Source organism: Schistocerca americana, chromosome 3, assembly GCF_021461395.2.
Source record: "Schistocerca americana isolate TAMUIC-IGC-003095 chromosome 3, iqSchAmer2.1, whole genome shotgun sequence".
NCBI lineage: Eukaryota > Metazoa > Arthropoda > Insecta > Orthoptera > Acrididae > Schistocerca > Schistocerca americana.
Window position 1 is genome coordinate 374,995,483 of NC_060121.1, and position 15,271 is coordinate 375,010,753.

Here is a 15,271-nt window from a genome sequence, read left to right on the forward strand (position 1 = left end):
CGCAATGAGCAAGGAAAAGCATTGTTTAAACAGTGACAGTCGTCACCACAACAATGTTGTTGAGCTACTTTCAGAATGACAGAACACGCGCAGTCAAGTGTTCTCTGCAGCCGGATGAGTATGTTCACGTGATGTCAATTTCCTGTCCGAAATGTCAGCTCAGCCAGGCGTTTCGCTGGCGCGGAATACTCCCCTTAATGTTGGCAGTTCTGAAACTTTATTAATGTCGTTGACTTGTTTGAAGTTCTTGAACTAAAGGCGGGAACTCGGGAAGTGTGTCTATGGAAGTCTTTGACGAACGTTGTTGTATGTAGAAAAGTTGTATTTTCGTACTGTCATCTGTATACGTTTTGTTTACGATATGGGACCGAGGACTACTGTAGTGGACTTGTCGGTCCGCGAAGTTTTCAATAATGCTCAGTTTAGCACGAGAAATCATCAAACTTTGGCGAAGACACTTATACAGAAGTACAATGATGTAAGTTTGCGTTTTTCGTCATCACTGTAGTTAAAATTCACACTTCTGAATACTAAAAGCTTGAACTTTCTGAAACAGGAAGGGGAGACCTTCTGTCAAGAATTTCTTCAGTGTCTGAAGATAATACTAGTCCAGGATGAGAAGTCACCAGTTGTTGAACGTTCAGTGGATTTCGTTGCAACGTTTTGTGCAGCAATGAATGATGATGGCGAAGAAGAAATGAACGATTTACTGAAAATTGTATTCAACTTCATGCTAGAGGTAAAAATAAATCCCTTAATATACAGTCGCATAGCTTGGTCCGAGGAGGAACTTAATCCTACTATGTCCTTGAACTTTTGTGAGCATTCACAAGGAATGATCAAAGAAACAACTGTAGATTTGCGAGTGTAGCCAGACTTGTATTCTCGCTCCATGACTTGAAAAAGAAATGTTTAAGCACGAAATGTTTAAGCACGATATCACTTAGCTCACTGCTCTTGTTTCAGGAAAAGCGATGAGTGGTGTATCATGTGACAAGCAGTAGTCTAATTTCGAGGTCGTCATTTGTAATAGGTCTACGTGATTGAGAGATTTATTGCAAGTAAACCGACGATTATGCCTGAAGTGTTTTGCAGATGGTGTCAGCATAGGTGTTTCTCCCCGTGGTACATAGAATGGTGACACTGCTTTTCACATAGCCATGGCAAACTGGTAGTGAACTATGAAAAGAGACAGCCTATTATCTTGAATGAGAGGTGAAATTGAATCTTTTGAACTTCTTTTCTGATTATTAATGGATCAGATGTAGTGAATATTGGATAGTTTGAATTTTGCTCATGAAAACACACAGTTGGTTAGTGCACTGGGACGACACTGAACTTGTATTTGATTGAGCAGTTCTAATTCTTGTCTTGCCATAAAGATTAAGTTTCCATAATTTTCTTAAATCACTCAAGGCGAAACCTTGGCTTTACAAATCGGATGACCTTCACCGTCCTTTACTACATAATTGGATCTTTTACTATTTCTGATGACACTTTTGTCAACAAGGTGTTAAACCTTAGTCTAGCAGTACACCAGTGAGATAGTCTGTCTCAGTAATCACATTCATGATTAAAAACACTACTTATAAGACCAGTAGAACTCGCATGCATGTGACAACTACGCCAAATCATCTAATGGAGCTGAAGTGTAGTAATAAAATACTTCTGTTAAGTGAAAGCCATAGGTGTGGCTGTGCACGAGTCATTAATGAGATTTTATCCTTGGACTATAGAGCATCAGCAATAGTCTAAAAAAATGCACATTTTGAAGATGTAGTGAAGGAAGCATAAGATCTCGTTGGTGACTTCGTAGTGAATGACTTACTGATAGTTGTTGCAGGTGCTAATGATATTAACTAACGAAGAAGAAATTTCAATGCTACAGTTATGGGTGATGAACCATACAGTGCTAATATTATGTACAATACCATATTGATATGACAAGCCAAGTTGTACCAAATCTGTATTTAATCTCGGTAACATTTTAATGGTTGGTATGAGTGATAAAGTCCATGTAATAAGTACCAACCATCCACAACAAAGTTATCATTACAAAAAACTTGGGTTACATCTCGATGCAAGAGGAAAACGTAATCTGTGTAAAAGCCTTGCTAATTCAGTTAAATATACTTAAAAATAATTATATGTAATAAATGTTGTTGCAGTTCAGAAAAAGGCTTGAAATGAGGTCTGAGCCATAGTGATCAGACCATGGAATGCACTGAGGCTGTTACCCATCCTCTAGCCCCTCACAAAATTCCTAGCAGAAAAGGAAGAATGCAGAAACTAACACATCAACTGAAAATGTAAACTGATACCTCTTTGGTTTTTGCTAAGATGATGCAAGAAACAAGCAGCCAGACCCTGTGTGTCAGCAAACAAGCTTCAGTTTGCGTATCCTCGGGGGCAAGAAAACTGTCAAAATCGAGTAATGATTTCTTACAGTTAGCCCCTAGGGAACCTCCTTTGTTACCAGCACCGTCAACAAGCTAGCAGTGTGTCTGAGAAAACCAGCTTCAAGAAACTTCACAAGGGAAGTTCTCAAAATGATACACAACTGCTGAACAGTTCACTGCAACCATTATGTAACAATTAATTGCTTTTATTCATGCGTATAAAAATCATGTCCTTAACAAATAAAATTGATGATCTAGGTATTCTTTTTGGAAAGAATGAAAACATCATATTATGTGTTAATGAACATTGTGTAGGCCTAAATGAAGATCAGTCAGATTTGTATATACCACTTGGCTTTGATTTAGTCACTGGTTTCTGTAGAAGAACACAACAGCATAGTGGAGCTTTGATATATTGTAGTAATGACCTAGATGTGCAATATAGTGTCTTTAACAGTGCTGATTACTGTACAAAAATGTACCTGAAGCAGCTGCAGTGCTATCTCCCATGTGAAAGCTCGTATCAGTGCAATGTACTTCAGATAGTGACAGTGAATTATTTATAGAGGTTCTAGAAAAAATGATCTTATACTTTGAAAAACTGTGCACGCGTATAATGTTAGTGTTTGGAGGCATAAACATTGATATAAGGCTAGAGACATGAAGCATCTTACCTATTGAATATGTTAAAAAGATCGCATGATCTATATTGTTTTAACAACAATTCAACAAGGCTGACATCCTGTCTTGATGATCATCAATTTTGAAAAACACCTATGTGACATTGGGTTGTTCAATACTTATTCTTTTAGACCATGAAGGTATATGGTTAAAACAAAAAATTAACATGCCTATATTTGACTGCGTCAAAGAAAAGTATGTTGGGCCAATATGCGATCAAAATATTGACAGCTGCAGTGACACAGTTGTGGATGATTAGATGGAATGACGTTCTGCTTGAAAGTGAATGTTGGGGATGCATTTGCAGTTTTTATCAGTGTGCACCCAGATATTTTTAAGATCTGATGTCCAAAGGCTCTGAAAAGAAATAAGGCAGCAGCCCAAAAATATGGCTCTACTTCCATCTGTAAGTGGTTCACACCCACTCTCCCTAGGTAGAACATAAATTATGATATATTATGATAAAGAGTGTGCTGCATACAAAGCCACCTACATAAAGTTAAAGAGTAAATACAGGAAAGAAATCTGGTTTGCGAAGTGTAAGCTAATGATAGACTAATAAGTCCCACAACAAGTGTAAAGCTGCTTGGCATGTTGTAAAGACTGAATTGGGAGAAGCAAAGAAAATAAAAACGATGATTATAGTGTTAACATCACACGAAATGAATACAGTGCCTAGTTCATTAATTTTTCTGTCATCGGGTCCTGGACAGCAACTGAGTCGAACTACAAATATTAAAAGAATCCAAAGGAGGCTTTCTTTTTCCTACGTGAACACATTTCTTCTACATAAGTGAATGGAGAGGGGACCAGTTAAATTATATCAAGCAATCAGTTGCAAAATTAAGTGATCCACAGAACTACTGTCCAGTATCATTGACATAGATTTGTTGTAGAATCATAGAAAATATTCTGAGCTCTGACGTGATGAGGTATCTTGAAAAGAACGACCTCCACAATGCCAACGAGCATAGATTCCGAAAACATTGATCCTGTGTAGTTCAACTCTTACTTCTCTCCCATCATTTACTGTAAGCTTTAAATCAAGAAATGCAGTATTTCTTGATTACTAAAAAGCATTTGACTCAGTACCACACTTATACTTATTGTCAAAAATTTGATCTTATGGTATATAAAGTGAAATTTGTGTCTGAATTGAAGAGTTTTTGGTAGGGAGGTTGCAGCATGTTATCTTGGATGGAGAGTTGGCATCAGATGTAGAAGTAACTTCGGATGTGCTTCAGGGAAGTGTGTTGAGACCCTTGATGTTGATGTTGTATAATAATGACCTTGTGGTCAATGTTAATAGTAACCTCGGGCTATTAAAGATGATGCAGTTATCAATTATGAAGTACTGTCTGGAAGGGGCTGGAAGTATTCAGTGAGATCTTGATAAGATTTCAGTTTGATGCAAATATTGGCAACTTGATTTAAATGTTCAGAAATGTAAAAGTGTGCTCTTCACAATGAAAAAACGTAGTATTCTTAGGACTATGATATCGGTGAGCACTGTTGATACTGGCCAACTGTGTGTGTAACACTTTGTAGGGATTTGAAATGAAGTAATCACATAGGATCAGTTGTGGGTAAAGCAGGTGGTGGACTTCAGTTTATTGGTAGAATACTGGGGAAGTGCAATCAGTCCACAATGGAGTTTGCTTACAAATCACTTGTGCAAACTGTTCTAGAATATTGCTCAAGTATGTGGAACTTGTACCAAATAAGATTAACATGGACTATTCAAAGTATACAGATGAAGGCAGCACGAACACTCACAGGTTCATTTGACCCACGAGAAAGTGTTAGAGATGCTAAAGAAGCTGAACTGGTAGGCCCTTGAAGATAGATGTAAACTATCCCAAGAAGTCTACTAACAAAATTCAAGTACTGGCTTTAAATGACGATTCTATGAATATTCTGCAGCCCCCTACATATTGCTCACATAAGGACCGTGAGGACGAGGTTAGAATAATTACAGCACACACACACAGAGGCATTCAAACTGTAATTTTTCTGGTGCTTCACACATGATCAGAATGGGAAGAAGCCCTGATAACTGGTGCAGTGGAACATACCCTCTGCATGCACTTCACGGTGGTTTGCAGAGTGTGGATGAAAATGTAGACCTGTCTGCTAACAAGACTCTTAGTGATTCTCAATATGGTTTCGGACCTGGTTTATCAAATCTAAAAACAGCAGAAAATATCATTTCTTTCACTTTGTCTGCATTTGAAGCCAGGCTTCTTGTAAATGCCACACTCATAGACCTTAGTAAAGCTTTATATTTTGTCAGCCACAGAATTATACTAAAAAAGCTTTACTTTTGTGGTTTTAAAGGCAAAGTACTACCTATAATTACAACTTACCTTAGTGAGAGAAAACACTGTATATTTTAACAAAAACAAATCACGCACACTTTGTGTCACATGAGGTGTCCCAGAACTTTCCGTGCTAGGACCTTTCTTTTCATAATTTTTGTAAATGATTTGCCCAATATGATGCTATGTAAATCCGTATTATATGCAGATAACACCACCTCTGTTATAGCTGATAGGCTGTTGGATACACTTGAGCAGAAAGGTGTGCAATAACTCTGAATATCCTATATACGATTCAGAGTAAATGATTTACAAATCAACCTTCCTAAAAGTGTAAATATTCCTTTTGCCCTTTGTAACAATTACAACAGTAATACCACAGTTAAACTTCTTGGCATTCATCTTGGTTCAGAATTAACTTGGAAAGCTCACTATGTACGCACAAAGTAAGCCTGGGTCACCTATTGGCTAAGTAAACTTAGGTCTTGTATGACTGACAAGATACTGCTGAACTCTTTGTTACACATTGTTTCACAACCACCTCATGTAAGCAATGCTTTTATGGGGCAATTCATCTGGAGTGAAAAGAATTTTCATCTGATAGAAAAAGGCCAATAGGTGGATTGTTGAAGTAAGAAACACCGTATCATGTAGGAAATACTTTAAAAAAGCTCAAAATACAGACAATTGGATCCCTGTCCATGCTCTGCTGCTTTGTGCATATTAAGGAGAACCAAGACAGCCATGGACTGTGAGTGTCTGTACATAAGTATGATACACATTAAAGGCAGTTGATTGACATCCAGTTCAGAAATATTACAAGAAAGTGTTTTGAATAAAAAGCCTTCTATATCATAGAAGCATTTAAAATTTGTGATAAAAATTATCCAATTTTCTGAAACTGCTGAATGTTCCGACCACTGTATTATTTGAGCTTTTCTTAAAATGTTTGTGTCTTACTCTTATGCTTTATTTTTGCAGCGCATTGATACTTAATGATTCACGCATTCAAACACATCTGATGTATATTTGTTAAACTATTGTTCTCAGCATGTGTATGTGTTACACATGCTGTTTCTCCTTTTCCCATTCTGGGTGATGAATTTGTATTTAATGATTATTACATGTGTCTAGTATCAACCACATGTATTCCGTTAACATGTTCAAAACATATGACTTATTCTACAGCTGTATTATGTGTGTAAAAAATACATCAGTTGCATGGAAAATGCTTGATGATGGATCAATAAGTCAGTCTTGAATCCTGAAAAAAATTGATTATTGTATGTATGTGCAGTTTTTGTAATCTGGAAGTCACATGGAACAGAGCCGATAAGTGTTTTGAGGCATAAAATTACTTTTGCTTTGTACTGGAAGCAACTTACAAATTTTTGAATTGCAACAATGCAGCATAAGTTTAAAGTGAAAGAAGATTATTACTCTTTGCAGTTTTTTTTTATTTGGTGTTTATGAATTAATGTGTCATACTTCTTAATGCTTAATCTGCCAGGTACCTAAATCATTCAATATTGTGTAACTAATTGATAGAAATACTGCTTTTTGAAAAATTGATACTGATTGTGGTGCATCATAAAAATGTGCTGTGTAAAGGCAACTGACACATGATTGAGATATGAATGTGTAGTGTAGTTGGTATGAGTGCGAGGTTTCTTATCTTGGAATTAATGTGAGCTGGGCATGGGTGACAGTCAAGTCACCTTCATCCACATTTTCCAGGGCTTTGCTTTAATTATTGCAGAAAATACCAGTATTGTTTTATGGACGTTGAATGTTTTGCATTCTGTGATATTTGTTGTTTACATTGAAAAAAGTGCAGGATAATCTTTCCAATTTTTCTTTATTTTACTGGTCTCAGAGAAAACAGTATACAATTTCAGTGGATCATAGAATAATTGTACACCAGAGGGGCTATTGATTTTGAGCTGCTGAAGATTGGCTTGTCACATAAAACCAGTTTAACATAGTTTGGAAAATAGCTGTTGTAGGCTCTGCTTCAGTATTGGACCTTTTCTTGAACAGTAATGCTACAGATTCCCAATAAGGACAGTCATTGTTCACCTCTTATTGCATCATTGCCTAATGAGACCATAAGTTAATTTTACATTAAGAGTAGGAGGGAGGCAAGAAAAATTTACAATATTGGAGGAAGGGTGAGGAAAGCAACAAAGGAGAAATGAAATAATGTCAGCAGTCTTGTTGAAAGCTCATACATTAAGTGCCTTCCTATTTGTAGTGCATACCTCGCAAATGTACGTTATGGTGCAGACATTACAAAATCCATGTGCTGTTGAGATTTGTAGTATGTAATATTAGGTGATGAACAAGTGTTTTAATTGCATCTTCTGCACTAATTTATGCCACAGTTTTCACATCTTTGTGCTGTTACAGCATCATGAGGCAAAGAACCAAGCTGTACGTTACAGAATCTGTCAGATGATTGACAAGATTATGAATCGATTAGGCCAAGCTGAGCTGGATGTCAATATTTGTGAGAAAATAACGGAGTGTATGCTGCAGCGCTTACTGGTGAGTTTAACTGAAAGTTGTAACATCTCATCAAATTAAGCTAAGCTGTGCAAAATTTATGCTCGAGGTACAAAAAATTCAGTTTTTATTGGTGTTTTCAGTAGGGGACTGTAGAATGTCATGAGAATTGTACTGCAGTTATAATTAAATTTAAAATGAAACTAGCAGTGCCATCAGCTGAAGTAACATTGGTCCAGAGGGGGAAAAATCTCATATAAACGTCAGTGAACATCCTTAGGTGGCAGCACTATCTACTTTACTTGTGCACTGTTTCTGTAGTTCATGCATCTGCCACTGCAGCAGCACTTGTCACATGAGAGGTGTTAATCAAAGGAGAATACTAGTGTTCGATCTTGCATCTGTTCATCTGTTACAGAATTCATTTTAATGTTGATAATGAGATTCTTTTTTGGATTGAGGTGCAAAACAAGAAATTTCTAAGACTTGATTTTGGTACAAAATAGACTATATTTCACAGTGAGGTAATATTGGTCCATGTTTTGGGGTAACTTTGACTCAAAAAAATTTTAGTCTGAGTTTTTATTTATTTTGCTACTTACTATTAATTATATTAAAAAGTCTTGCTCTTTTAAATAGAATTCTATTCTGTCAAGGTAACAAGTATTTCCTGTACTAGTAAATGAACTGATAAAGGGTCTAAAATGGTCAGTGATCCAAAACTTGATCTTTGGGTTTGAAAAGTGTGGAATTGTCCCAGTAAACAGGTGAAAGCCAATGAACAAAAATGAAGTTGACATGGTAGGAGAAGTGTTCAGTTTGCCAGTACCCTGTTAAGTAGGCTCAGCTTAGTGGATAAAATGGGACAATGTCATGCCAGCTTGACAGTCATTCAAAGGAAATATTTGGTTCAAGTACACTTTTTGTGCTCGGCACACTTAAAATTTGAAGGCTGTGCAATTCCCCATTTTTGTACTATGTGAGTAGAAGGTTGAAGAACAAAAAGTCAGCCATGACAACTATTTGCCATTTTGTGGCTGCAACAAAGTATGAACAAACAAAAGTATACAGCCTGCACTGTACTTGTTCCACAGAGAAGTTATTTGTTGTTAATTTTACTTAACTACCATAATAACTCGTATTTTGGTACCTATTGGTATGTAAACACGTTATTAAAACTTTTTTAGCAAATTTTTGCTAAATTTTTGAGTTTTGTGATGAAATATTGCTATTTTTCTTTCATTATAAACGGCAGTGATTTGTACTAGAAAATATTTTGTTTCGGAGACCCTCTGGGTAATGTCCGAAAATTGAGCTTTTGAATACTACAGTCAATCATCTACAAACTGTTATATTTAATGTTTGATAGATTTTCATTTTTAAGTGCCATAATTTTGCACATTTTGTAATATTTTCATTATTTATCTAAATCTAACCATAATCAAGAAGTTATTGCAGCAATAGAAATAATTCAAAGGAAATCGTGTGTGCTAGTGGTAATCGTAAACTTGTAGTTATCACCTCGAAAAAAATCATGATGCAACCACGAAACTTGATGATGGTGTTAGTTCTTCACTGCATATCTATAATCGTAAACTTGTAGTTATCACCTCGAAAAAAATCATGATGCAACCACGAAACTTGATGATGGTGTTTTCTTCACTGCATATCACCCATCAGTGTGATACATGGTTCCCAGCAATGCATGACTAGAAGGACATCTTCATTGTAGAATTCTGCAGGGAGGAGGTAAAAGTTGCTGTATGCTATGTCAAGAGTGTATGGGGCTGAGGCAAAATTTGATATCCCAAAGAAGCAGCAAGTGTGACTGTCCAGTGCAAGTGTTGTCATGGAGCACACTCACCCTGTTGCTGGCTACAGATAGCACTTTGCAATCAAAATGTGTTTGCACCACACTAAACAGTGGGTCCCTTTTTCCCAGTTGGATATCTAGGGTAGGTTAGGTCCAGTTGAAAGATTTGCACAAAGCCATTGAGCCACTGTGAGAGGCCTGCAAAACACTCGGTATTTCTTTCCCTGATGATGGTTAGTCTTCTCCTTTCCTGGTGCTGGTGAACTCGGTATTTTCATCACTTGCTTTGTTCCTTTGTCTTGTGGTTATTGTCATACACCCAGTGTTCAACCATAGTGACTAGGCGACTATAAATATGTTACCTGGATTGGTCTGAGAGTTTCAACATTTACTGTGCTGCCTCAGTTCAGCAGGCTTTCGTAACGGCTGTAGGCAGTCGTGTTACTTAGTGGGGGACGACTTCCATCATTTTCAAAATGTCGTGCAAGATGCTGGAAACAGATCAGTGACAGATTTTCACTTTTTCTGCTATTGTCTAGGTTATGATATGCTGCTTCTCTTGTGATTCCTAGTTTCTCACAGATAGTCTAAAACTTCATTCTTTGTCATTCAGACTTGTTTGATCATACTGGAAATGTCTGAACCACCTAACCACTGTTTCGTGTTATGATGCCTTGTTGCCATTCACTTCCACAATCTCACCATAGGTTGTTGTAGCATTATTCCCCTTCAAATGCAGAAAACAAATTACCACACAATAATCTAATGGATTGAGTTGTTTTGGCTCCTATGTAGCTGCATGCTACAGTACTGTGGTTCGGGGCTTTCAGCATGTGGCAGTACTAATGTGCAACATGTTATCAACTTTTTGTATTGTACAGGGTGTTCATAAATGAATACTATGGTTTTAACACTTTATATTTATTAAATTAAACTTACATGATATGTCAAATGAAAGAGCAACTCAAACAGTTTTACCAAGAACCTTATAAACGTTTAATGTGAGCACCATTTGTCACACAGCACACACAGTCTATTGCCGAGCGCTGGATAGGCCGCAAAGAGGCACAATGACAGGGCGCGCTTTGCATGGCGTCCACGTTCACCCGACTTAACGCCATGTGATTTTTTCCTTTGGGGCTTCATCAAGGATCGTGTGTGTGTGCCTCCGCTATCAGAAGACCTCCCTGAATTAAGAAACTGGATTGAAGCAGCTCTTGCTACAATCACTGAAGACGCACTTATCAATGTTTGGGAAGATCTTGGCTATAGACTTGATATGTGCCGTGTGACAATTAGTGCTCACATTGAATATTTGTAAGGTTCTTGGTAAAACTGTTTGAGTTGCTCTTTCATTTGACGTATCATTTATAACTGTAGGTTTAATATAACAAATATTATAATGTGTTAAAACCCCGATATTGATTTATAAACATCCTTTACTTATGCTGCAGTTATACGGTTAGTTTCTGAAACATTAGAATAATTGTAGCACAGTAGGGTGCATAGACATGAAGATGTAACTGAATGCAGAAAAGCGTTATTGAGTTCGGATGTTTCCAGTACCTCATAGTGAATGAAGTTAACCACTTTATCTAAGTATCAGTGCAGACCCTCCAACATATCTACAGGTGAATGATATAGCATTCACAGCCATCAACACTGTGTAACAACTGTGGTCATAAGGATCCTAGCCAACAGGAACAACAGAAAAATGTCAAGCCATATTAATGGCAATCAGGTTCAAAACCAAAACGAATGGCTGCCATTTCAAGTTTCCAAGCAGACATTGCAAAGGGAACTGCATGTGGTGGACATCTGGAGGGGCCAAAGTGGCACATAAAGCTGCATGCCATCAACAGGCCAAACAACACGAACTGGATAATAACTGACCGGAGGTTATTAGTCATTTGAGGAGTCTAGATTTTGCCCCTTTGTAAATTATGCAGGGTGATTGTCCACCTCCTTCTCCCTGCTGTATAAACTGCAGTGGCGGCCATGCCACCTCATCTACATCTACATTTATACTCCGCAAGCCACCCAACGGTGTGTGGCGGAGGGCACTTTACGTGCCACTGTCGTTACCTCCCTTTCCTGTTCCAGTCGCGTATGGTTCGCGGGAAGAACGACTGTCTGAAAGCCTCCGTGCGCGCTCTAATCTCTCTAATTTTACATTCGTGATCTCCTCGGGAGGTATAAGTAGGGGGAAGCAATATATTCGATACCTCATCCAGAAACGCACCCTCTCGAAACCTGGCGAGCAAGCTACACCGCGATGCAGAGCGCCTCTCTTGCAGAGTCTGCCACTTGAGTTTGTTAAACATCTCCGTAACGCTATCACGGTTACCGAATAACCCTGTGACAAAATGCACTGCTCTTCTTTGTATCTTCTCTATCTCCTCCGTCAACCCGATCTGGTACGGATCCCACACTGATGAGCAATACTCAAGTATAGGTTGAACGAGTGTTTTGTAAGCCACCTCCTTTGTTGGTGGACTACATTTTCTAAGGACTCTCCCAATGAATCTCAACCTGGTACCCGCCTTACCAACAATTAATTTTATATGATCGTTCCACTTCAAATCGTTCCGCATGCATACTCCCAGATATTTTACAGAAGTAACTGCTACCAGTGTTTGTTCCGCTATCATATAATCATACAATAAAGGATCCTTCTTTCTATGTATTCGAAATACATTACATTTGTCTATGTTAAGGGTCAGTTGCCACTCTCTGCACCAAGTGCCTATCCGCTGCAGATCTTCCTGCATTTCACTACAATTTTCTAATGCTGCAACTTCTCTGTATACTACAGCATCATCCGCGAAAAGCCGCATGGGACTTCCCAACACTATCTACTAGGTCATTTATATATATTGTGAAAAGCAATGGTCCCATAACACTCCCCTGTGGCACGCCAGAGGTTACTTTAGCGTCTGTAGATGTCTCTCCATTGAAAACAACATGCTGTGTTCTGTTTGCTAAAAACTCTTCAATCCAGCCACACAGCTGGTCTGATATTCCATAGGCTCTTACTTTGTTTATCAGGTGACAGTGCGGAACTGTATCGAACGCCTTCCGGAAGTCAAGAGAAATAGCATCTACCTGGGAGCCTGTATCTAATATTTTCTGGGTCTCATGAACAAATAAAGCGAGTTGGGTCTCACACGATCGCTGTTTCTGGAATCCATGTTGATTCCTACATAGTAGATTCTGGGTTTCCAAAAACGACATGATACTCGAGCAAAAACATGTTCTAAAATTCTACAACAGATCGACGTCAGAGATATAGGTCTATAGTTTTGCGCATCTGCTCGACGACCCTTCTTGAAGACTGGGACTATCTGTGCTCTTTTCCAATCATTTGGAACCCTCCGTTGCTCTAGAGACTTGCGGTACATGGCTGTTAGAAGGGGGGCAAGTTCTTTCGCGTACTCTGTGTAGAATCGAATTGGTATCCCGTCGGGTCCAGTGGACTTTCCTCTGTTGAGTGATTCCAGTTGCTTTTCTATTCCTTGGACACTTTTTTCGATGTCAGCCATTTTTTCGTTTGTGCGAGGATTTAGAGAAGGAACTGCAGTGCGATCTTCCTCTGTGAAACAGCTTTGGAAAAAGGTGTTTAGTATTTCAGCTTTATGCGTGTCATCCTCTGTTTCAATGCCATCATCATCTCGGAGTGTCAGGATATGCTGTTTCGAGCCACTTACTGATTTAACGTAAGACCAGAACTTCCTAGGATTTTCTGTCAAGTCGGTACATAGAATTTTACTTTCGAATTCACTGAACGCTTCACGCATAGCCCTCCTTACGCTAACTTTGACATTGTTTAGCTTCTGTTTGTCTGAGAGGTTTTGGCTGCGTTTAAACTTAGAGTGAAGCTCTCTTTGCTTTCACAGTAGTTTCCTAACTTTGTTGTTGTACCACGGTGGGTTTTTCCCGACCCTCACAGTTTTACTCGGCATGTACCTGTCTAAAACGCATTTTACGATTGCCTTGAACTTTTTCCATAAACACTCAACATTGTCAGTGTCGGAACAGAAATTTTCGTTTTGATCTGTTAGGTAGTCTGAAATCTGCCTTCTATTACTCTTGCTAAACAGATAAACCTTCCTCCCTTTTTTTATATTCCTACTAACTTCCATATTCAGGGATGCTGCAACGGCCTTATAATCACTGATTCCCTGTTCTGTCGAAAAGTTCGGGTCTGTTTGTTGTCAGTAGGTCCAAGATGTTATCTCCACGAGTCGGTTCTCTGTTTAATTGCTCGAGGTAATTTTCGAATAGTGCACTCGATATAATGTCACTCGATGCTCTGTCCCTACCACCCGTCCTAGACATCTGAGTGTCCCAGTCTATATCTGGTAAATTGAAATCTCCACCTAAGACTATAACATGCTGAGAAAATTTGTGAAATGTATTCCAAATTTTCTCTCAGTTGTTCTGCCACTAATGCTGCTGAGTTGGGAGGTCGGTAAAAGGAGCCAATTATTAACCTAACTCGGTTGTTGAGTGTAACCTCCACCCATAATAATTCACAGGAACTATCCACTTCTATTTCACTACAGGATAAACTACTACTAACAGCGACGAACACTCCACCACCGGTTGCATGCAATCTACCCTTTCTAAACACCGTCTGTACCTTTGTAAAAATTTCGGCAGAATTTATCTCTGGCTTCAACCAGCTTTCGGTACCTATAACGATTTTGGCTTCGGTGCTTTCTATCAGTGCTTGAAGTTCCGGTACTTTACCAACGCAGCTTCGACAATTTACAATTACAATACCGATTGCTACTTGGTCTCCGCATGTCCTGACTTTGCCCTGCACCCGTTGAGGCTGATGCCCTTTCTGTACTTGCCCAAGGCCATCTAACTGCAGACAGTTATTTCCTGCGTTGTCCTTATCCTGGCAGCTACAGCTTCAAGAGGAGTTTGGCAGGGCACAGGTTCACTACATACCGAGTTCAGTACAGACACAAACTCCACCTGACACACTATTAGCCGCTATGGTTCTTGTAATAACCCTTCTAGCTGAGAAGGGCAGAGGTCCACATGCCGGGAACCAGGTTTCCTGGAGGGCAATGCAGAAAGCAGTTGTAAAGCTTAACAGCTGCCGTAGCTCATCCAGGTGGTGGAAAAAACCGCCACAATTCCACTGGAGGGTGACATGCTCGTGAGACTGGGAAGGCATGAAACACTCACTGAGGTAGTCTACAACTGCTGCCACTGACCTATTTCCTGAACAGGCTATATCCATTGTGTCTGAGGGTCTGGTGAGATCTATGCCCTCAGCAGACGCCAGAATCTTCACCTCATCCTCAGACGCAGATCTTGTACGCAGCGATGATGTGGGTGCCATCACAATTCCCTTGGTCTTGGGGGTCTTCTTTCTGGATTTCTCTCACTGATCCTTGGGTTTCTCTGGCTGGGACGGCTTCACTGATTCAGTCTCCGGGGCTGAGGTTTATCGTGAAGCCCTACAACCAGCTGCTATTGGGCACTTCAGCCACTGGCGAGTGTCATCTTTCCTACTAGCAGAAACCTGGAAAGGGAGT

The 15,271-nt window shown here is 39.0% G+C and overlaps 1 protein-coding gene across 1 annotated transcript in view; it reads left to right on the top strand.

Moving 5' to 3' along the window:
* Positions 1-265: 265 nt before the first annotated feature.
* The window catches only part of LOC124607058 (condensin complex subunit 3), a 186,449-nt gene continuing 171,443 nt past the window's right edge, over positions 266-15,271 (top strand). Inside the window, exons 1-3 of the mRNA XM_047139234.1 lie at positions 266-478; positions 557-739; positions 7,808-7,945. Of these exons, the coding sequence (XP_046995190.1) occupies positions 362-478; positions 557-739; positions 7,808-7,945 (438 nt within the window). The 5' untranslated portion in view covers positions 266-361. The remainder of the gene's footprint in view (positions 479-556; positions 740-7,807; positions 7,946-15,271) is intronic.